The following is a 25000-nucleotide window of genomic DNA, read 5'->3' as shown; positions in this document are numbered from 1 at the left end:
ATAAGGACCCGTCTCAGCGTGGGCGGGGCATAGACCGAGGGGAAGTGGACGTGGGGACTCAGATGGTGCAGGTAATTGGACCGGGTCAGTTTTGGAGATTCAGCTTTGTCGTCCATCACCCGGAGTTCATTCGATTCAACGTCACACACACACACAACGCTCTCCTCGGGATCTACGGGAGGAGGAACCTACCGCCCACACATACTCAGGTACACACCCACAGATACACACACACACACACACACAAACCCAACAACACCAAGCTCACTTCAGTGGAATGGTCATCTCTACTAGCTCTCCTATGGGATTTCTAATGTTACTTTAGCACTAAGCTAAAGTTTTGAGGGTAAAGTTCTTCATTAATTTTTCCATAAAAGCTGTTTGTGAGCCCATACATCTTGTGTTGCATCTTATCCTGATGAGTTGCAACCAGCCTCCCATATAGCATGCAAATTGCAGGTAGTAAAGAGTTAGTGATGTGACTACTAAGGTACCTTTATTGACAAACAAGTTTGTTTATGTGTGCTTTACAATTTTTTCCAATTGCTAACACACTAAAATGATATGCATAGAACAACTATTTAAACTGACACACAGAGAACAAAAGTTCTCAAGTCTCCAAAACTCTAAACACATTTTCTGCTTTACACACATTTTGCAGTTCAAAATGGCACATTTAAAAGCACTAGACATGGTTCTCTGCATATGATAAAACAATCTGACATAAAGTCACGTTTGCCATATCAAAAACACTGCCAATCAAAATGAGTAATTGGCCAATATATGTGCCACTTGGCCAATCACATCAATGGTTAATTGTTACCACTTCAATCAGGGAATAAGCACTATAATAAGACCACAGGTGAGCACCTTTTTTTTTTTACAACAACAATGGAAGACGTTGCAGACAGAGGAAGAGTGAGAGGGAGGGGTAGGGCTGGTAGAGGAGTTCATTGCCAAAGAAGACAACAACTTTCAAATGAAATCAGAACAACCTGAGTTGATCATGTTATCAACCAATGTGAGTGGCTGGACAGAGAGTGCAGCCTATTTTGAGTTTTGCTTTCGCCTCTGCCCAGACATTTAGACTGGAGTACAGGTATGTAACCAAAATTTCTTTCACACTATGTAGTACACCACATGTCATAGTGTATCAGTTGGGTGACACCTGTTTACTTCACTAATGGCTGATGTCATACACTAACTGTACAAGTTTCCTGTATAATTTAATCTACTGTGGGGGAAATCTTTAGGCTGCATTGTCCAAGCCCTATTTTAGGTTTTTTTTTTTTCTAAAGGACTGAGAGACACAACCATGGTGGAGAAAGGAGCCAAGTGTTCAACGGGGTACAGGAAGCTGCAATTGTAAACTTGATTTGGGAAAATAATGAAATCAGATTACGAGAAATTCAAAGCCACCAAGAAAAGCCACATCCATTAAAAAACACCATATTCAACAACATTCAGCAAGTCAGTCTATCCACGTTGGCTCGCATTATCAAGCGAAACCAAGTCAACACAGCCCATATTCTCACATTTCTGGACAGACTCCACAACATTCTCATACCACCAGAGCATCTGAAAGATGCAGACCATCAAAGAAACAAGTACGCTGTAGTATGGGACAACGTGAGCAGCCCCAGTCCAAACCTGGTTTGCTGACCACCCACCATTTCTCGTGCAATACCTCCCACTATACTCACCACTTCTGAACCCCATGGAAGAGTTCTTTTCAGCATGGCGGTGGAAGGTATATGACCGGCAGCCCTTTGTGCGATAAAATTGATGTGGGTGCAATTCAGGGAGGATAAAACACTCAATGCGCTTCTTCCCTCGATGTCTGGCAAGGGAAGATATTGCCTGTGATGTGGACAAGACGTTGTGGCCAGACCCAGCTGTGCAGCAAGATGCTGCCTACTTTTTTCTTGCCTATTGTTTTCTATGCATTTTTCTGTAATTTTATTTTTCAGTATACTGTTTTTTGTGAGTATGTTTTTGCTCACTCCAATGTAACTATATCTACTGTGCATATGCTGCACTGATTTGTTTGGTGAAAAAGAAAAAAACAGTAGCATGTGTGTGTATCTGCAAATATATCTGTGCATGTGAACAATCTGAAGAATTTTCAACAATTTGAAATATTTTAGTATTATGGAGAAGCTTACTAAAGGCAAGAGTGCTTTTGTTATGCCCAACAGTGTGTAGCTGGTTAGACAAAGATCTGGTAATATGAATGTAATATGAAAGTGTGTGCCATTTGGTGCAAAAGTTTGATTTTGATTATTCTATGTGTAGTGTTGGTTGCAGTGTTGCTTCATTTTGCAGGGAATATGAGGTATTTTGCAGTTTGGGTGTGTGTGTGTGTGTGTGTTTTTTTTTTTTTTGATATTTTGATAAAACCAGCCTACTTTACGAAATTGTGTTTTAGCAATTGGAAAAAAAAACTGTAACAATTTTCAGCCCAGACTGATGGTCAGACCCCCAGATAACATCACAGTGTGTAAAATCTCATAATTTTATTAATCCATTATCACGTTGCTTATTTCTTAGCATGTGTTGGGAATACCAGAACTCCATAAAAGGATATATTTTTAAAATTGATTGTTCTGAAAATAACCATTCAAACTGCCTGTTACTTGCTAGGTCGCTATTACATAGTTTAACAATGTTAAGGATGTAAAGACATCCCTTTATCCAGTTGTTTCCAATCCTCGTCTGCAGTGCCACCCTTTTATAGCTGAAAATATTTTTTCAACTACCCACCCACCCCAACTCCAAAACACATAGCGTCTTTCACTCACCACTGAGATTTTTTATTTATTTATTTATTTATTTTTGAAGGCTGTAATTCAAACAAAACAGCAACTTCTTATTGAACAAAACAAAATAAAGTCTTAAATCTCCTACATTTGCAAGTGAAATACATTATGTATGGCATTGCCTTGCTGTGCCCCCCACCCCCGCATTAGCATCACACCTCCCATTTTGGGAACCAGTGCGTTAATCTAAGCACACGGCTTGTTCGGTTTCATATTTGATTTGTTACTAGAAATAAGACCTTTATAACTCTTTGTGTGTGTATGTGTGGAGGCATATGATTTCCCACTCTCTCCCGAATCTCCCTTTCTGGCTACATGCAGAAAGTTCCGGAAGCCAGATGATTAGCCGGCGTTAGCGTTAGCGTTGGTAATGATTTGGCATGGGACGACCTCTAGCCGCTAATTAAAGCTCGTTAGCGCGGATATCATCCCAGATTAACTATTCACATCGCTCAGGAAATTACAGCCTTGTATAATTCAATTTTAAGCCTCTTGTTGCGCGCCGTCTCGTGTGCGTTTGCATATGTGGGCGTTGGCAAAGCAGGAAAACAGCTTAATTACAACTCGCTAATGAAACGGATTCGGAATGCGAGCGTATCCGAGAGAGGGATATTAATAAACACACCCACAGCCGGGAAAATGTGTGTGTTTTTGGACACCTTCACTGTGTGTTATTCATTCCCAAGGAAAAAAGAATAATATGAAATAGGATTTTTAGGGGTAGATTATTAACGGGATAATCAGGGCGGGTTTTCAGGGGCTTCTGGTGTTCAGAGGGCTGCAAACCTCACACAAACACGTTCACATTTCAATATACAACCATCAGCCACATGATTAAAACCACTGCCAGCTGTGCACCCTGTTTGTTCTGACCCGGTTCTATCAAAGCAACATTAACTTAGCCTTGTGTGCTGCAGTATCTCATCTGTGGGAATGGACCAGACTGTCTGCCCTTCACTCCCTTGTCGAAGTAATTCAAACACGAACAAATCTGCAAAAATCACTTGCCTTAGGAATGAGAATGGAACTTTTTTTGCAGATTGTCTCGCTAACGGGAGAGCTGCAAACGCACATCGGCTCACTTCCCGTATCAGTGACACTTTCCCGTTTACATAGTTTCTCTGAGTCTGTTTGCTTCACGTGTCATACATGAAGTTCGTGAGGTCTGTTTTCTCCAATGAATAGATTATTTGTCATTCACGTGAGGTTTCCCATACCTTGAAGTCACGCACTGACACTGTACTGAACTTGCATTACCCTCTAGTTCTCGAAACCCTACAGAGAGCCAAGGCTCTATCACTCAAATGGTCTCCCCTGCAGGTATAATGTCATCATTTGAAACGTTGTAAACATGCATTGCCTCTGGAACCCCTGCAATTATTCTACAAAGCAGGAAAGAACTGTTTTTTCCTTTACCATTCACATCATTTTAAATACATAAAATTAATACAAATTAGTGAGACAGGACCCTGTCTTCGCTCACCGTTCATCATTTCTCTAATCACTTCGGGTCGGTACTGGCCACTGCACACCAGGAACACCCCACAGACTCCACAGAGTTCTGACTAAAACATTATAACCAGTAACGAGGGTGGCCCTCTGATTCTTACCCTGACCATTTCTCCTGCTTCAATGTCAACTTCAAGACCTGACCAGTCACTCACTGCCTGATGTACACCCAGACCCTCAACAGGGTGTGCTGTGACCTGGCGGTGATTTTAATCTAGTGGCTGATGGGTGCATATTGAATGAAACCTTGTATCTCCGTTTTAGTCTTGATTTAGTTGATATGTTTTGAAACCGGTTGCTTCTCTCCACACTGTGTGAAAGTCTGACCTTTGCTTTGTAGTTTGACTTTGTGAAGCTGCTGGACGGGAAGCTGAAGCAGGAGTCTAGGAATCCTGACTTCCCGAAGGTTTCTGCGATGAATGGATTGCTGAACTCTGTCCAGGAGACTGTTTTTATGGAATATCTGGATCTGGGAACATGGCACCTGGCCTTTTACAATGATGGGCGAAAGATGGAACAGGTTCTGGTGCATAGTACAGCAGTGGGTGAGAGCACTCACACATACACACATACACACACAACATTTTCTAAAGTAAATTCTGTGCCTATTTAGTGAAACCAGCCAGCAGCTGCTCTGTGTGTGTCATTGTGTTTGTGTGTGTGTGTGTGTGTTTAGAAATGATGGACGGATGCTCTACTAACTGTAATGGAAACGGAGAATGTGTTGCTGGACACTGTCATTGTTTCACCGGCTTCCTTGGACCGGATTGTTCCAAAGGTACAACAACACACACAGAAACACAATTTGACACAAATACAACACAGACACATACAAAACACAAACAAACCTCAAAAACACAAAAAAATAACAATAAAACACATGGGAAGAACAACAATACACTCAGCACCCGCACTACCACACAGCTATACTCCCCACAACACACACAAATACAATACAAACACATAGTAACACAACACAACAACACACTATCATAATTAGTGGTCGACCATAAGGGTTTTTTAATGGCCGGTGCAGATTTTTAAAGAGCACAGCCACAGATGGCAGATATATAATGCAGATATCATGATGTTTGATTGTTTTTGCAACTGATAAAATACAATTTAGTTAATAATAAATGAGATAAAAAAAATGCTGAACATAAATGAACATTTATTTAGCACTAATATTGTCTGCAATATCTCTGCTGTTTGCACTCTCTGCAGTTTTCTTATTTTTTAATAAAAATCATCAACTAAATTAATGTCCACAGGCAATAAAAAATCTACTTTTTTTAGAAACCTTTGAATGAAAATATAGTCTCAGTGCACTTTACAGCTGCATCGACAAGCAGATAGCAGCATCTTTGGTTCTGAGAAAACAATCATTTGTAAACTTACATAAATAAATAAAAAGACGTTAACAACGTTAGTGTACACAGTAGCAACCAGCCGCATCTCTTAATTATTAGTCTCAATGAACATTTATTCAGCACTAAGGTATTAGCTTCATCACAGAAAAAATATATCTGAGAATAACTAAAATGGTATGTAGTTCATAAAACCTCTATGAATAAAAAATAAAACTTTTAGTGCACAGCATCTCCTTGTTTCTGAGAGAACACAAAAAGTTAGAAATGTGCACATGGTAGCAACAGCTTTATTTTTAATCACAGTCTCAGTTAAGAGCATGAAGTTGTAATGCAGCGAAAAAGTGTTCTTATAAATAGTCACACCCTCACTGAAAGTTCTCACAGCATCTTGTTAACAATTCCAAGCTGGTGTACATGCAGAAATGCACACACACACACACACACACATACACAAGCATGTGCGCAAATGCATACAGAAACTGTATGTAGAAAATGACATAACATTAGTTTCTCCAAAGCGCAGATGGCAAGTCGATAATGTTAACACTAGCTTTCAGACAGTTAACGTAAGACAACAACTTAAATCTTCCGTTAACAAATGCAACCAACTGTAAGTAAAGCTGGCTCTCTTAAAACTGTCAGATCACTCACGTTAGTAGACTGCTGTGTTGAGACTAGTGTTGCCACATGTACTTGTTTTCCTGGGATTGTTAATTTTTTTACTGTCTGTCCCAGAAAATTTATCATCCTTCTCAGGACGACTATTGTCCCAGTTTTTTTGTGAAAACGCACTTCCAATCACATATTCATTCACCTTTAAATAAACATATATTCTGCTGTTGCCGGCACGGTGGCGTAGCAGGTAGTGTCGCAGTCACACAGCTCCAGGGGCCTGGAGGGTCTGGGTTCGATTCCCACTCCGGATGACTGTCTGTGAGGAGTTGGTGTGTTCTCCCCGTGTCCACGTGGGTTTCCTCCGGGTGCTCCGGTTTCCTTCCACAGTCCAAAAACACACGTTGTTAGGTGGATTGGTGACTCAAAAAGTGTCCGTAGGTGTGAGTGAATGTGTGTGTGTCTGTGTTGCCCTGTGAAGGACTGGCGCCCCCTCTAGGGTGTATTCCCGCCTTGTGCCCAATGATTCCAGGTAGGCTCTGGACCCACCGTGACCCTGAATTGGATAAGCGGTTACAGATAATGAATGAATGAATATTCTGCTGTTGCATCAGTGTTCTCTTCCCCCGCACCTACATAAGCATGGGGTGCTGGGCTCTATGTTGCTGTAGCGGACGTATGCTTTTATTTGATTGGCTGTTATGTAGGCTGTGTTCGAAAACCTAGTGAAAACTCACTCCCTACACAGCTAGGGTTAGTCTCCAACCGTCAGTAGTATGACAACCCCCCACCACCCACCGGGTCCTGGTTTTCCACTACTCAGATGTGACAACCCTAGTTGAGATGAGAACAATACATTTTTAAACCCTTTAAGCTTGCTAGCTACTTTAGCTGGTTAAAGGCTTGCAATTCTTAACCCTGCAATTCTCAAATATATATGCCCAGAATCATAGTATTAAGGGGGAGCTCTAACATCCCTCCACAGCAGCCCAGCTGATGGGGCAACTTGTGGCTGTGCCTGTAGGCATTTTTAGATACAACACACTCAACACCTACAGCGACCCTGATAACTACACACAAATACACTCCTACAACACACACAAATACAGTACAAACATACATTCACAATAGAACTTCATACACTATCAAAATACAACACACAATCACACTACACAACTCAGCGTCACACACAGCACACTACTATATATCCACAATAACACACAAGACTACAACACAAAACACCAACACAATGACACATGTAATTTTGTAATTCTTTTTTATGTGTGTGTGTGTGTGTGTGTGTGTGTGTGTGTGTGTGTGTCAGACTCGTGCCCAGTTCTATGCAGTGGTAATGGCGAGTATGAGAAAGGTGTGTGTGTGTGTCGTGTGGGGTGGAAGGGGGCGGAGTGTGAGGTGGAGGATGGACAGTGTATCGATCCGACCTGCTCCAACAACGGAAAGTGTGTGGACGGAACGTGCGTGTGCGCGCCCGCTTTCAAGGGGAACAACTGTGAGGAAGGTGTGTGACTCACACACAAACACATACACACACACACACACACACACATATTTACAGTGTCAAATATTATATTACTGGAGAAATTATTATTTGCTTGCAGTCTCTCGCTCTCTTTCTCTGTCTCATTATCTCTCACTTTCTGTGTGTGTGTCTTTGCTTCTCAGTGGACTGTGTGGACCCATTGTGTTCAGGCCGTGGTGTGTGTGTGCGTGGGGAGTGTGTGTGTTCTGCAGGCTGGGGCGGTGTTGTGTGTGAAGTTCCTCTGCCAGCATGTAAGGAACAGTGTTCCAAACACGGGACATATGAACCTGAAAATGGAGCGTGTGTGTGTGAGGAGGGGTGGACCGGAAAAGATTGCTCCTTGGGTGAGATATACACACACACACACATACACATACTTAGACTGACACTTGACCAATGGGACAAACACAAAACATTTGACCAATGGGACACACACCAGTCTTGTTAAAAAGCATCCTGCAAGTGCACTGGACAACAATAAGCAACACTTCCAGAGCCGTCAGGACCAGTCTGAAACACCCTCAATCAGAGTCAACCAAATTATAACATTCCAAAAAGTCAAAATGCAAAAAGCAGAATGCAGTGCTCTCTGGCCCTAAAACAACAGTACACTGTAGCAGATTACCTGAGCACAATGACTGACCACACACACAGAGCCACACTGAGCAGGTGCAGACTCAGTGCTCACAGCCTGGCCGTACAGACCGGCCGCTACAGACAGACCTGGCTCCCCAGAGATGAAAGAGGGAAGGCGAGAGGAGAAAGACAGAATGGGAGAGAGAAATTAGATGGAGGTTAGACATGAAAGAGAGACGAGAGAAGGGACAGAGATAGGGGAAGAGAGGTGCAGTGTAAGAGAGAGAGAGAGAGAGAGGTGCAGGTCTGTAGAGAAGTGCAGTGATGGAGTGATATTAAAGCTGCTCTCATTTCAGAATGCAGTTACCATCGACTCAGAAACTCACAGAATTCACCTTTTCCACCTTAAAGAGCGTCGCTGAGACACGGCACACGGATGTGATTGATCAGTGATTAGAGGAAATGAGGTCTGTATTGATCGGCGATTATGGGTAATGTAGTCTTAGTTGGAGGAGAAAAAGAAGTCGATTCAGAAACTGATATAAAGAGTTTCTCATCTTCAAACACCAGCTCCATTACAGAGAGAGAGAGAGAGAGAGAGAGAGAAAAGGAGCGAGAGAGAGGGAGGATATTATGCAGATAATAAAATTGTAATATCGTGATTAAATATGATGAATATTTAAACGCCTGGAAGGTTTTCCTTCGCTGTGATTGGTCGAAGGAATGCGCCAGAGGCGTATGACTGGCCGGCGGCAACGAGCAGGAGATTATTATTCGTCTGTTATTATTCATCTATTATTATTCATCTATTATTATTCATTTTTACTCATTAAATCTACGAGCTCATGAATATTAACGAGCCCCGTCCGCAGCGTCCACGGCGATACAGCGACTCTGTCCATATTAATAAACACTGTGTTCTAATTCCTGCTGTCGTTCACACTCGTTTCTCGGTGGCTGTGGTGATAGAGGGACGAGCTGAATGAGAGCGGAGGAGAGACTGCTTTAATGAGCAGGTTTAATGATGCAGAAATGGAGCAATGCCTTAAACTTGAGGAAACACGAAGAACGTCAGAGGCGTTATTTCTGCTCAGAACGTTCTGTTTCTCTTTCATCTCTGTTCTTTTCTGTTTTCTTCTCTCTTTTCTCCTGTGCACCGTTTGTGTGGTGTCCCCTTGTTTTTGGGTCTGCACTTGTTACCAGGTGGAGAACAAACAAAACCAGACCTCGTTGATACTCTGCTTTAAACAGAACCTCCACCTTCAGACCCATGTTCATGAACTGCTGAGCTATGTCACTGTTAAATAATAAACCCACCAACCCACACACCAAGACCCCCCCCAGTCAGTTTTCTCTGTGTGCACTGTCAGAAAACATGGGATAAAGCGAGCCGTTCTGATTCTGCTCCGCTTCTGACATCAAATGCAGAGACCTTTTCTCGTCTGAAGAGGCGAGAAAATGAGAAGAGAAGAGAACCGACTAATAACCAGAGCTTCTGCTTCTTGCTCATCACTGCTATGCTCTTGGGTCAGGGTGAACAGAAAGTGACTCTGTTTTGAACAAGGCTGTTTAGACAGCACACTCTGGGGTTTTGACAAAAGCAGGTAACAGACATTTCATTACAAACGAGAACTGTGTTTCACTGTGGAGAAGGTAAGGGTGAGGGACATATCCACATTAAAATGTTTTCCATTTACACACTGACCAGTAACTGGCACCTCTCTCTCTCTCTCCCTCTCTCTGCAGAAGTGTGTCCGTCACCCTGTAGTGTCCACGGTGTATGTGTAAGTGGACAGTGCCAGTGCGAGGATGGGTGGGCAGGACCTAGCTGTGACAGACAGGCCTGTCATCCAATCTGTGAGGAGCATGGCGAGTGTAAAGACGGAGAGTGTGTTTGTCAGCCCGGCTGGGAGGGAGAACACTGCACCATCGGTACTTTGTGTGTGTGTGTGTGTGTGTGTGTGTGTTTGCTTTTGGCTGGCCACTCTTTGTCGTGTGTCTCTCTCTCTCTCTCTCTCTCTCTCTCTCTCTCTCTTTCTCTCTCTCTCTATCTTTTATAACTCACAGATAACAGACTGAATTAAGTCGAGAGATTGTCGCTGGAACAGAACGCCTCGTCACTGGGGAATAATACACACCACACAGTCCTAAAAGAACACAGAGAACTTTTCTCTTTCTCTCTTGCTCAAACACACACACACACACACACACACACACACACACACACACAAACACACACAGTCTCCTAGGAGATTTATTCAGAAAGCTTTTTTTAAATGCAGCTTTGGTTTGTTCAGTGTCGGTTTTACTCGCCTCTGACTCCAATAGAGTTGCAAAATTATTATTTCTCTCTCTCTCTCTCTCTCTCTCTCTCTCTCTCTCTCTCTTTCTCAGCCTCTCTATTCCCTCGCTCTCTCAGCCTCTCTCCAATAGTCACAAAATTGTTTATTCAAAAGCTTTTCTCTGCATGTCTCCATCTTTTTATTCAGTGATATCATCTAATATGTAACTCTCCCTTTCTCCATCTCTGTCTCTTTCTCTCTCTATCTCTCTATCGCCAGCACATTACCTGGATCTCCTTGATAAAGGTAAGCTTAGTGTAAGTAGCTTAGTCTCAGAAAGCTCTTCAGTATTTTTCCTTTTAACCTTTAACATTTTATTGTGATTCTGTAAATAAATAAGGAGCAACCATCTTCAAGGTTGAATAAACAGATACAGTAAACAACGTATATTTATCCTAGGTTCACTGTTTTTACACTGTTTACGCTCAGTGAAGTGTGTCTGCTAAACAGATCATAGAGATACATCTTTTATTTAAAGAGGGAACACAGTTCTGGTTCTTAATGAAACATCTGTGACCTCCTTTGTTCAAAAGCCCACAAGCCCCACAGCAGCTTTCTCCCCCAGTTTAAACAGCCCGGTTCAGAGCGAACGCATTCAGAGCCTGTTCTTATAATGATAATGAGCAGCTTGCTGTTCACTCCGACCCCGAGCGTACAGCAGTGAGGAGCGAGGAGCAGAAGCTCTAGTTTTTAGCTGCTTTCGTTTGTTTTAGTTCTCTTTCTTCTTCTTTTTTGTTTACTCTTTTATTGCTCAGTGCTCAGTGCTCCGCATTCATTGGGACTGTATTGTTGCATTTAACCTTGTCTTTGTGCTCTCCCATAAAATTGGATCCGGCACTGTGATTGGACAGACTTAGACGAGGGGTGTGGGCTAAAATCTCAGCTCTTGATGTCAGAAGCAGAGCAGAATCAGAGCGGCTCATTTTATCCCATGTTGTCTGACTTAGGCAGCATACAGAAAACTGAATGGGTCTTGTTTAACATTGTGAGGGTTGGTGGGCTCCAGAATAACACATTTGCTTTAAATCAAGTTCTCTCTCTCTCTCTCTCTCTCTCTCTCTCTCTCTCTCTCTCTCTCTCTCTCTCTCTCTCTCTCTCTCTCTCTCTCAGAGGCATGTCCAGGGCTTTGTAATGGCAACGGACGCTGTACTCTAGAGCAGAGCGGATGGCACTGTGTTTGTCAGTCCGGATGGAGTGGTCCTGGGTGCAGCGTTGTCATGGAGACACAGTGTAACGACAGCGCAGATAATGATGGAGGTAAAAAGGGGGTGGACTCACACATACTCAGAGTCTTTAATTACACAAGGGGTGGAGCCTGTGTTTAATAATGAGGGTCATTAATTAGGAGGTGTATAGTGCATATATTACTGAGGGTCCTTAATTAGGCACGAAGGGGATTCACTGATCCTTTGTTCCTCATTTGTTTTCGCTGAGGGAGGACCTTGCCAGAATTACATCAGGGGGCGGGGCATTAATCAAATTGAGGTTGGGGCGGATTACTCTGTGTCATTAATAACACAGTGGGCGGAGCCTGTGTTCAATAACGAATGTCATTTATTAGATCACATTAGAACACAGTGTTTTGCTCAAGATGTGGGGATCACAGTCTGTTAACACACTCACACTGTAGGGATTTATTTTGTTTGTGAGGAACCCAGAGTGGTCCCAGCATCATTTATGATTCAGTTATAAGTTGAAGACATGTTTTATGGTTAGGGATAAGTATAGGATTAGCGTTACTGTTGTTAGGGTTAACACTGGGCTAGATGTAGTTATGGTTCCTGTCAGGATAAGTCCTCAAGTAATGTATGTAAGTCAATGTAATGCCTCCTCAATGCATGGAAACCAACTTGTGTGTGTGTGTTTCTGGGTTATTCTCTCAGAGACTCCAGTTCTCTCCTGAGACGTCAAGCAGTCAAACAGAGATCCTCTCTAATGGAGCAGATCAATGAGAACGCTCTCACACACACACACACGCCACCGCACACACACACGCCACCGTATACACACACACACCCACACACACACACACACACACTCTAATATACTCTCTCTCTCTCTCTCTCTCTCTCTCTCTCTGGATTACTGAGCAGAGGATACAGAAGCGGCTGAGTGATTTTTGCTCTTCTTCTGCAACTCCTCAGGGCGTAGACTTCACACACACACTCTGTAACACAGACATACACGCATACACACACATACATGCGTACTTTAGTGGTTGAATTGTGAACAATGCACTTAAATCTAAGTAGGCTAAAGGAAGACAAATGTGCATCTGTGTGTGTGTGTGTGAGAGAGAGAGTGTGTGTATGCATAAGTGTACTCTCAATAAGGTGACCAAATATTAAATGACCCAGTTGTCCTTACACTGTCAGGGAAACTTAAACTATATTTAAAAAAATGCTTGTGTGTGTGTTACAGATGGTTTAGTGGACTGTATTGATCCCGACTGCTGTGGTCAGCAGGTGTGTGTAAACTCACCGCTCTGTCAGGGGTCACCTGACCCCCGTGACCTCATCCAGCAGAGCTACGCCCCCTTTGGGCCACGCCCCTCGCTGCAGTTCTATGAACGAGTGCGGTTTCTTGTTGAGAGAGACGGCACACATACACTCCCAGGAGATCTGCTTTTCGACAGCAGGTAACACACACAGACAGTCTGGAAGTTTGCCGTTCGACTGCAGATAAAACGCACACACACACACACACACGCACACACACACACACACACTCACACACACACACACACACATACACACACACACAAACACTGCTGAGAGATCTGGCATTCGACAGATGTAACACACACACACACACACACACACACACACACACACACACTGCTGGAAGCTCTGGAGTTCGACAGCAGGGAACACACATAAACACATACACACAGACAAAAACACTGCTGGGAGATCTGCCTTTTGACAGCAGGTAACACACGCATATACACACACACACACACACACACACATGCGTGCACACACACACACACACACACACACACACATACATGCTGCCATAAGTGTAGTGTAGACAATGTAGTGCTTATGTTTTCTTGACATCATGGGGACACTGGTATGTATTTTTTAAATTCTCTCTCTTTCTCCCTACCCAGTCGTGTGTGTGTGATCCGGGGGCAGGTTTTATCGTCTGATGGAACTCCGCTGGTTGGTGTGAACGTCACTTTTCAGCAGCATCCAGAGTATGGATACACACTCAGCCGACAGGACGGCAGGTAACGCACACACACACACGCACGCACGCACCCACGTACACACACACACACACACACACACACACACACACACACACACACAGAATATGTTTCTCATAATTAATTTTAAATTAATGTTTTCCCCACTTTAGTTTTGACCTCCTGGCAGTAGGGGGCGTGTCCGTGACTCTACTGTTCCAAAGAGCGCCTTTCCTCCCTCAGACTCACACTCTCTGGTTGCCCTGGAATCAGTTTGTCGTTCTGGGTGGAGTCGTCATGTCACGCTCTGAGCCCCGCCCTCCTGTCTGTGAAGAGAAGAATCTGATTGGTCCAAATCCTACTGTTCTCCCCGCTCCTCTCACACGATTTGCTGGAAACTGTGAAGAAAGAGGGCCTGTCATACCTGAGCTACAGGTGAATGCCCGCCCTCATTAAGTAGATACTTAAATCAAGCAAAGATATTTGGACAGTATAGTAAAATGGTTTATTTTTATATCAGCCAAAACATTAAAACTACCTCCTTGTTTCTACAGTCACTGTGCTTTCTCTCAGCTCCACTGACAACAACTGTCATTTTGTAGTTCTACAATTACAGATTGTAGTCCATCTACATGTAGTCCATAATGGATCATTCTCACCACTGCAGTGACATTGATATGACATTGGTGTGTTAGTGTGTGTTGTGCTGGCATGATTGGATCAGACATAGCAGTGCTACTGGAGTTTTTAAACCCCTCTCTCTCTCTCTCTTTCTTTCTTTCCCTCTCTCTCTCTCTGCAGGCTGTTCAGGAGGAGATTGACATGGCTGGGAGTTTTTTGAAGCTCAGCTATCTGTCCACTCGTTCACCGGGTTATCGCTCCCTCCTCCGTGTGGTCCTCACTCACTCTGTTCTTCCACTGGGTTTGGCAAAGGTCCACGTCTCGGTCAGTGTGGAGGGGACACAGGTCACAAAGTGGTTTCCTGCTTCTCCGAACCTCATTTACATTTTTTCCTGGAACAAAACGGACGTTTATGGACGACAGGTCACAGGCCTCGTCCCAGCACTGGGTCAGTGACCACTGCGTAAAAATAATATTCTTATTAGACGTCAAAAACTCATAAAAAGTGTAGGAGTTTCATTGTAGTCCACCTTAAATGGTACAGTGTTCATATTTCAGGGCTTGCTTTTAAATTAAATGTTGTAGAGCGTAAATTCAGTCCACCTTAAATATGCGGTAGCTACGTTGTTGTGACTCTGGTCCATCATAAATGGTGCAGCTGTTTAATTCGGATGCCTTTGAGGCACCTTAAATGGTGCTGCAGTAGCCTTATAGTGCATCAGGTCCACCTTAAGTAGTGCAGCTGTTGCACTGTGGTGCATGCAAGGCCTACCGACAAATGTGTGTGTGTGTGTGCGCGCTGGTTTGTTTCATTTAGCTGTGAGTAATGTACCGCTCTGTGCACAGTTGGAGATGATGCTCTCAAGCTGCATTATAATTCCACACACACTCACTGTTGTCTGCAAGCCCATTACACACACACACACACACACACACACACACATACACACACACACACACACACACTCACATACCGCAGTAAGCATTGATAAGCAGAGGCTTTAATTTATGCAGTTATCTTTTAGCTCTATTGGGACTATCTTTTAACACTCTCTCACTCTAACTTTCTCTCTCTCTCTCTCTCTCTCTCTCTCTCTCTCTCTCTCTCTCGTCCATTGAGAGTAGTAGTGTGATCCATCAAAAGCATGTGTTTGTTCTTGTATTTATGATGTTCAGGATAAATTATTCTCATTTCATAATTTACTACAAAACCTGAGACAAATTGTGTGTGTGTGTGTATGGAGGTATATTTGGAGCAGAACACCTGAGCACCTGTGACAGTGGAATTTGTAGTTGTAGAAAATAGTCACGCATGTGTATCAGTAAATTTGAAGTCCAGTCCCACAAAATACAACTTCACAGTTACACCTTCACAAATCCTTTTTTGCAGATGCACGAATCCAATTCTACACACAAGTATAAAAATATCATACACTCACAGTTTTGCTCCAGTTGCAGCAGGAAATATGGTACAAAACACATTCACACTCTCATATAAAACACACACAAATGTTGTATACTGGCAATGTGAGTTACACACCTGTATTCTTTTTTTGGGATTTTTTGGGGGATATTTTGTACTATTCAATGATTACAACTGCTCGAATCTGCGGCTACAAGTCTCAAATGCTGTCTTTTTCTCTCACACATGACAGCTTCTGCACGCTCTATATATCATTCCGCACAAAATATATCAGTCAGTGTGTTGCAAACCTACTTTGTGCGTCTGTACAGCCAGGGGCGGGCACTGTTCAGAGATCAAAGAACCCTTCTGACCAAGCAGAGGACTCATTAGGCATGTGTTGAATGCTATTGGTTGAGGTTTCCTGGTTCTGTGACTGAGCGTCTCTTATGAAAAGCCTTGTCCACAAAATAAACATGGAGGACATATTCACGGCTGCAACTGTAGCAAAACTGTGAGTGTATATTTTTGTACTTGTGTGTAGAATTGTGTTTGTGTACCTGCAATAAAGGGTTTGTGAAGGTGTAACAGAGAGAGAGAGCGAGAAAGAGAACTCTTCTGGAGTCCTGTTTACAGAGGAGATAAACATGTGGATAACAGCAAAATGTCTTTGCGTTTGTTTGTATGTGTGTGTGTGTACAGTTTCAGTGGGGTTTGAATATGAGTCGTGTCCAGACTTCATCATATGGCAGAAGAGGGCAGTAGAGCTTCAGGGATTCGAACTAATCCCCTCCAACCTGGGAGGGTGGTCTCTAAACAAACACCATACACTTAACCTGGAGAGTGGTGAGTAAACAAAAACCCTTACTACAAACAAACACACAGCACTTAAGTACGGTTTACTCAACATGGTGTAATTAAACAAGAACACGCACACAAAAAACAAACACATAAAAAGAATAAATGGGAGAAAGGTGAGTAAACAAAAACACACCCACCAAAAGCAAACACCGTGGACCCAAACAAACATACACACTCTAACCTCAACCAGGAGAGCGGTGTACTTACAGAAACACACAAACAAACACTAAACACTCAACCTGCACAGCAATGAGTAAACGAAAACACACAGATAAGAAACAAGCACCATACGCCCACACAAATAACCGTTATGCACACAACCTGAGTGTAGTGAGTAAACAGAATAAAACATATAAACACGTTGAGTTTGTGGAAGCTGTAATTGTAAGGTAAACATATTACGTAGTGTTACTTTAAACAAACAAACACACACACTCACTCTGGAAACTCACAGCGCCACCTGCTCCTCCATCCTCCACTGTTACGGTGTCTCTGAATGTTGTGGAGTTTCTGAATGTGTGATTTTCCCCTCTGCAGGAATCCTCCACAAAGGCGACGGAGAGAATGTGTTTATTTCCCAGCAGCCCCCTCTCATCTCCACGATGATGGGGACAGGGGTGGTGCGTCCCATTGCGTGTCCGAGCTGTAACGGTCCAGCGGCGACCCAGAAACTCTATGCGCCGGTGGCATTAGCGTCTGGACCGGACGGCAGCATTTATGTCGGAGATTTTAACTTCATTCGGAAAATTTTGCCCAACGGATTCAGCGCCAGCGTCTTGGAGCTCAGGTCTGTCCCCTTTAACCTCTTCAGGCCCAGGAACTCTCTCTCTCTCTCTCTCTCTACACCCCTTCCTCCATCATATACATGTCAGTGCCTCCCTCTCCAGGTGCTTTACATTAGGACCATGCTGACTTGTAATGAGCCTGACGGAGTGACAGCCGTGACCTGGCCTCAGTCCATGTGGCGCAGGGTTGGCTCTGAGCTCCACCTCTTCTCGGGGCACAGCCTGCAGCGAGGCTTTAATGAGCTCTCTTCGACCAGCCCCCGGGGCTAGGGCCAAAAAGAAACAAAGATTGTATATTCAGCTCTGTAACTGAGATATAAATCCCTGAGTCTCTTTCTCTCTCTTTCTTTCTTTCTTTCTCAAGGTGTACGCTCTGTCCTTTCTCTCTTCCCTCACTCTCTCACTTTCTCTCTTTTTATGACCTCTTTTTCTGTTCACTCTGTCTCTCTCCCTCTGAATATTTTTCAAATCAAGGAAGCTTTATTGGCATAACCATTTAAGACACAATGTTGCCTGCATAAAAAAGTATCAATAGTAATATATTGTAATTCATAAATGAATAAAGGGGCAGGATGGTGGCGCAGCAGGTAGTGTCCCAGTCACACAGCTCCAGGGTCCTGGGGTTGTGGATTCGAAACCTGCTTCAGGCGACTGTCTGTGAGGAGTGTGGTATGTTCTCCCAGTGTCCATGTAGGTTTCCTCCGGGTTACTCTGGTTGGTAGGTGGAAATTAGAGTGTAAATTAAAGACTGTTAAAGAAAGAAATATTTTACTGTGTGTAATGAAGAGCTGAGGGACATAATATCACTCTCTCTCCCTCTCTTTCTCTCTCTCTCTCTCTGTGTCTGTCTGTTTTCTCCTGCTCATCCCCTCACTGTCTGCCCTGACGATTCTCCAGAAACAGAGACATTAGACATAGGTATGTCTCACACACATGCAAATACACAAAAATAAGCATTATGGATTGATGGGTAGAGGTTTAAATTTTCATAGTAGTTTTTTGCCCCCCCACCTCCCTCTCACTGTTGATGTCTGGGCTATGGGGAGGTCAGTCTATTTTTCAGAGAATCACTAGCAGCTCCTTTCCTCGGTTTTCCTCTTGTGTGTCTGTTTTCTTTTTGTGCTGTGTGATTCTTTTACAGCTCCACATCCTTACAGACCCACAATGCTGGGTTCTCTCTCTTTCTCTTTCTCTTTCTCTCAGTTCCAGTTCTGCTCATAAGTATTATCTGGCTGTGGACCCGATCAGTGAGAGCGTGTATGTGTCGGACGGCAGCAGCCGCCGGATCCTGAGGCTGAAGAGTGTGACGGATCCGAGGGATGTGAGTCGGAACGCTGAGGTTTTCGCCGGAAACGGAGAACAGTGCACTCCATTCCATCCTAGTCAGTGTGGAGATGGAGGGAAAGCCACAGACGCCTCGCTAATAAACCCACGAGGTGAAGAGCACAGTCACAAACACACACACACACACACACACACACACACACAAATACAGACTCAAACCCCCACACACATATCCATTTACAGTTGAGTCATAGCACTAGAAGGTGCATGGCGCATAAGGTTTGTGTCTCTCCTAGGTTCCATCTTAAACAGCAGCTCACACATCTCTTTACTAAGTCACACACTCTCCTCAATTCCACCTTAAACCTTCGCTCACACACTCTTCTTAGTAAAATCTCAGCTTCCTCCCACAGTCCAAACACATTTTTTTTTTAGGTGGAGGGACTGATCCACCTGTGAAACTATCCCCAGGTGTGAGTGTGTGTGTTAGTGACTGGATGAATGTGTGTGTGTGTGTGTTGGTGTGTGTGTTAATGACTGGATGAATGTGTGTGTGTGTGTGCGTGTGTGTGTGTGTGTGTGAAACTGTCCAGACGTGCGTTGATTTCAGCCCTTGATTTCAGGTGGTCTCCTGTAAAGAATAAATGAATGAATGAATGTACATTGTGTGTTTGAACTCAGGGTTTTAACTGCTGCAAGAGGTTCCTCTTGTTTGAACTGGAGTTCTGAGGGAAGTGGATGAAAGTATTTCTTCATGTGTGAGTTTGCGGAACTGTGTTCCACTGTTCACCCTGAGGCTCCGACTCTGTTTGGAAGCGGCGTCTTAACACCTCGCAGCAGAAATCAGAGATTCATGATGATGGAGGAAAATGCAGGGAGGTGGAAAAGTGCAAAAGTCTTCTTTCTTTCTTTTTCTTTTTGTTCTTTTTTCTTGTACTTTTTATCTTTTCTTTTTTTTTTACCTGAGCCACAGAGGAGGTAGTGGAAGGGTGTCCAATTTACACCTGTCCTTCAAGGTCTTTATGGCATATGGTGTGTGAGTGAGTGTGTGTGTGTGTGTATAACACCTCCTGATCAATGTTTCTATCCCTTTCTAATGCTGATGTGAAGCCGAACCCTACAGGTTGTTGTTTCTCTGCCTGGGAATGTGGCTCGCCACACCCAGGTTCCACCCCACCTCCAGGCTGATCACCACTCAGCACCAAACACTACTAGAGCGGATGAGAGGCTACCAATATTTTCAATCGCCCAGGGATTTTTTGTAGGGTCTATCCTGCTTAGCAACAGTTACTATAAAAGTTTTACTATTGTTTGTGTTGGTATCAACGTCAATAACTGCTTTTTGAATTACTGTTTGTTTATATAGGTATCAGTGGGTCACTGCATTTTTGTTTCACTATAAATAACTTACATTTTTTGTTTGTTTATTTGTTTATCTGTGTAGGTATTGCAGTTGATAAATACGGCTCTGTTTACTTTGTGGATGGAACGACGGTCAGGAAAATCGAGAAAGGCATCATCTCTACGGTGATGGGTTCAAATGGACTCACATCGTCTCAGCCAATCAGCTGCGAGACACATATGGATGTCAGCCAGGTCAGTGACATTCACACTGCAAGAGTAAACAACCGGAAAAGTATCTGTGACTTAGAGACAGTCTCTGAAGAGAAGAGGCGTTGTCAGATATCTCATCCTCACTTAATAAAATATGTACTAACTTTCAGAGTCTTTTTTCCAGGGATTAGATCTATGTTGAAGAAACAGACCTGTAAAAAAAATATACAATACAACATGCATATATACAATAATATGTACTATATGTAATATACTATGCTTTATACAATGTATAATATATACTCTACTAAAATTAGTGCAAAATGTAAGGAAATTTGTATTTGGTAGATTATTTCTTTGTTGTAACAATGCTTATTGGCAAAAAATCTTATATCGTTGGAAAGTCTCTTAATTTCCCTTTTAAATGGTGCCACATTTGTAAGGAACATGCATTTGTGGGATGAGCAGTAGAGCTGAGTATGTTGGTTGTGCCCATGAAAAATTATCCAATACCAAACAGCTTATTCTGTGTGATGGTGTGGGGCGGCATCTCCCTCACTGGAAAAAAGAGGCTTGTCATCATTGGAAAAAGTATCAGTGCACAGAAATATTGAGATAAAATCCTGCAACCAGTGGCAAAAAGTTAATAAATTGTTAAATTTCACATATGTCTTGTTTCTTTAAACTTCATTCATCCAGTCCACCAAACACCAAATGAGTCAATAGCGGAATAAACTGTTTGGCATTGGCAGAGAGGATTTGGCTCATTTTTCATTAGCGCAATTCTACTGCTCATCCTACAAATGCATGTTACTTACAAATGTGGCATCATTTAAAAGGGAAATTAACAGGCTTTCTAACAGTATAAGATTTATTGCCAAGAAGCATTGTTGCAACAAAGAAATAATCTACCAAACACACATTTCCTTACTTTTTGTGCTATATTTATATACACTATATACTATTAAATACTGTATGATACACTATATAATATAGTGTACACTATACAATATCTACTTAACTGTATGCTGTAATATATACCTTAATATTTATTATATATATAATGCTATACACTATACTGAAATATGTTATACTACACACTATGTATCGTATATACTATGCTTACTATACACCACACATTATGTATAGTATAGAGTATAAACTGATGTGCTGCAATTTCTCATTAGTTTGAACACAACTGACACAGCTTTACTGCTCTACATTTTTTACAGTGGGAAAGACTGGAGGGCACAGTCCTCAACTATAAATGGAACACGCACAAAGAGAGAGTGAGAGAGAAAGAGTGAAAGAGAGAGAGTTGTTCACACCCTCAAAAGTTCATAAAATGCTGATTCTCCATCTTTTATTCCATAGCCTACAGCATCCATACACTTCTACACTCTCTCTTTCTCTCTCTCTCTCTCTCTCTCTCTCTCTCTCTCTCTCTCTCTCTCTCCTCTCTCTCTCTCATTCTTCCTTCCTAAAGTTTTGTTTTCTGTCTTTTGTTTCTATTTTCTCCCTTGCAATTTCTTTATTTTTCACCTTTTGCTGTCTCTCTTTATTTGTTGCGCTTGTTATTTCCCCACTATTTTCTCTCTCTCACACACTCTTTTTCTCACCTCTCTTCTTCTGTCTCTTCTATTCTATGGGACTTAACCTTACAATAACTTCAAGCCATGCCTTCACCTTAAAATATGGTGTGATACACTGTGGTTACATACACACAATGAGATATATACCTGCTTTTCTCTCTCTCTCTCTCTCGCTCTCATGCTCTCTCTCTTTCTCTCAATTTCTATTTCTTTCTCTCACTCTCTCTCTCACTCAAAGACACACACACACACTCTGAGTATGTGTGGAAAAAGAATCACAGTGGGTTAGAGTGACAGAGCCACAGGGCACTGGTTTAAAAGGGAGAGTTCATTTGCATAATCCTCAGCATGCTGAGATATTGCACACTTCATTCTGAATTCTCTCTCTCTCTCTCTCTCTATCTCACTGTTTCTCTCTCTCTCTCTCTCTCTCTCTCTCTCTCTCTCTCTCTCTCACTCAGACACACACACACACACACACACACATGGATGTGAGTTGTGACTAAAATAGATCTGTACTTCCTTTTTTTTGTGAAATTTAGAGGGGAAAAACAAAGTTAATAAACAGGATAAATTAAATGAATTAAAGAACACATCATCTGTCCTCTTCAGAACTGACCCTTCAGATAAACAAAACCGTGGATAATGCAATATTTAGGAAAGTGTACGACTTTAAAGGTTCTATTAAATTGTTAATGTAGGTGCAGGTTAACCTCTTCCCTCAAGAATTTTCACCGGTGTCGTGTGTGTTTTATCAGTAATGACCACAGTAAACCAAGACCAGGCAATCTTAGATGTTAATTTTGTTGGAGTCTGAAATATTTTGAACAACAGGACACATGAACAGGCATATAATGACCATATCGTCTGTGTTTATCATTCTTCTGATTAAACACAACAGGGGTCAGCTCTGACTGCTCCACACTCTGCTAACCTCTCAGACACACTCCAAAACAAGCGCAGCGCCCCCAACAGGAAAGAAAGATTGTGTGTCAATGATGGGAGACGTAGAGCACACAGACAGCTCTGATTCTGCTCTAATTTACTTCACTCTGTGCAGCATGAATGTGCACACACCAGGATTCCTTTATTTAGCCAAATTAACCAGCGCTTGGGTCTTTGTTTTTAACTAAATCTAAACATAAGACATATCAAGAAAGACAAGTTTCTTTAATGCTAGCCAATTTTTCTTTTCTGTTGCTTAGTAGTCACTCTCTCGCACTTTCTTCCCCCGCCCCTCACTCTCTCTCTCTCTCTCTCTCTCTCTCTCTCTCTCTCTCTCTCTCTCTCTCTCTCTCTTTCTCACCCTTCATTTCTCTCTTGATAGTGTCACTTTGAGCGCAGTACTTTGACAGAACGAAATTGCTTCTTGAAAGGGAATATCTGCATTAGTATTCGTTTTCTCACTCTCCTATATTCTCTCTCTCTCTCTCACCCTCTCACACAATCACTCGCTCTCTCTCTCTGAAGTGTTGGCACTCTTTTAAACATGTTCATGCTTTTGATGAAAAGCCTTTTCATTGAAGTGTGTGTGTGTGTGTGGTGGTCCTCAGGTGCGTCTTGAGTGGCCAACTGACCTGGCCATGAGTCCTCTGGATAACTCACTCTTTGTGCTGGACACTAACCTGGTGCTGCAGGTGAGTGAGGCGGGGCTTGTGCATGTGGTCGCCGGGCGACCGGTCCACTGCCCACTTCCTGTCCCAGAGACGCCGACCACCGGCCCAACGTCCACTCGCTCACCACTGGAGGGAGCCAAAGCCATCACCGTCAGTCACCAGGGGGCACTGTACATCGCTCAGACGGACGACAGGAAGGTCAGCCGCATCCTGGAGGTCAGCAGCAACGGTGACCTCTCTGTCGTAGCCGGGGCAACCAGCGAATGCGACTGCAAAATCGACCCCGACTGTGACTGCTTCTCAGGTGGGTTTCACACAGAGCAGGATAAGAAATGAGAGAGAGAGAGAGAGAGAGAGAGAGAGAGAGAGAGAGAGAGTTAGTGAAGGTGCTGCTGGCCCTCTGTATCACTGCTCTCAGGGATGTAGCCACTCTCTCTTGCTGTGCCCTGAGCTCATTTGTCCCAGTGTGGATTATGATGTGGCTTGGTGAAGTTTTCCTCATTGATAAATTGTTGATCTTCGTTAAACTTTTTTGATTAACCCCCCTCCTGATTGAGACCCCCTCCTCATTTCTATGCACTATTAATTTTTGTTCATATTTTTTTGCTTTGGCAACAATGTATCTCACTACATTCATGCCAGTAAAGCCCCACTGAACTGAACTAAGAGAGAGAGACAGAGAGAGAAAGACAGAGCGAGAATGGGAAAAGGGAAGAGGCAAGACCTCACTTTCTGTGTGTGTGTGTGTGTGTGTGTGTGTGTGTGTGTGTGTGTGTGTATGTGTGTGTTTGTTGAACTGTTTCTGAACAGACACAGCCTGCGGCAAACAGAGCTTTTATTCTCAGAGTTTGCAGAAAAGATCAGCAAAGAAAAAAGATTGGAATCAAGTAGAAGAAAAGTTGCTTAAACACACATACACACACACACACACACACACACGCACACACACAGAGAGAGAGAGAGAGGGAGAAAATGAGGTCACCTCTTTAGTTATTTTTTCTTCTCATTTCTTTCATTTCTTCTATATTTTTTATTCTCTCTCTCTCTCTCTCTCTCTCTCTCTCTCTCTCTCTCTCTCTCTCTCTCTCTCTCTCTCTCTCTCTCTCTCTCTCTCTCCAGGTGATGGAGGTTATGCGCGGGACGCTAAGCTGAAGTCTCCGTGCTCTTTGGCCATGTGTCCGAATGGGACGTTGTTTGTAGCGGATCTGGGGAATGTGCGAGTGCGTTCTCTGGTTGCTCAGAAACCGAGGCCGACGGCCGACCTCCTCTACGAGGTCACCTCGGTGACGCAGCGAGAGGTTTACCTGTTTGCACCAAACGGAAC

General features: G+C 43.1%; 1 protein-coding gene across 2 annotated transcripts in view; it reads left to right on the top strand.

Annotated features, from left to right (window-relative positions):
* tenm1 (teneurin transmembrane protein 1) overlaps positions 1-25000 on the top strand; it is a 99399-nt gene that overhangs the window by 62102 nt on the left and 12297 nt on the right. For both annotated transcript variants that reach the window (XM_066659388.1, XM_066659393.1), the window contains exons 7-25: positions 1-209; positions 4669-4873; positions 5005-5106; positions 7635-7829; positions 7994-8194; positions 10173-10358; positions 10988-11014; positions 11879-12025; positions 13190-13406; positions 13884-14003; positions 14135-14396; positions 14763-15030; positions 16687-16830; positions 17383-17632; positions 18528-18548; positions 18834-19066; positions 20359-20510; positions 23614-23980; positions 24796-25000. The exon at positions 24796-25000 is cut by the window's right edge and continues 306 nt beyond it. In XM_066659388.1, the coding sequence (XP_066515485.1) occupies positions 1-209; positions 4669-4873; positions 5005-5106; positions 7635-7829; positions 7994-8194; positions 10173-10358; positions 10988-11014; positions 11879-12025; positions 13190-13406; positions 13884-14003; positions 14135-14396; positions 14763-15030; positions 16687-16830; positions 17383-17632; positions 18528-18548; positions 18834-19066; positions 20359-20510; positions 23614-23980; positions 24796-25000 (3511 nt within the window). The remainder of the gene's footprint in view (positions 210-4668; positions 4874-5004; positions 5107-7634; positions 7830-7993; positions 8195-10172; positions 10359-10987; positions 11015-11878; positions 12026-13189; positions 13407-13883; positions 14004-14134; positions 14397-14762; positions 15031-16686; positions 16831-17382; positions 17633-18527; positions 18549-18833; positions 19067-20358; positions 20511-23613; positions 23981-24795) is intronic.

Source organism: Hoplias malabaricus, chromosome 2 (genome assembly GCF_029633855.1).
Source record: "Hoplias malabaricus isolate fHopMal1 chromosome 2, fHopMal1.hap1, whole genome shotgun sequence".
NCBI lineage: Eukaryota > Metazoa > Chordata > Actinopteri > Characiformes > Erythrinidae > Hoplias > Hoplias malabaricus.
This window is presented reverse-complemented; position numbering and strand designations above follow the sequence as displayed.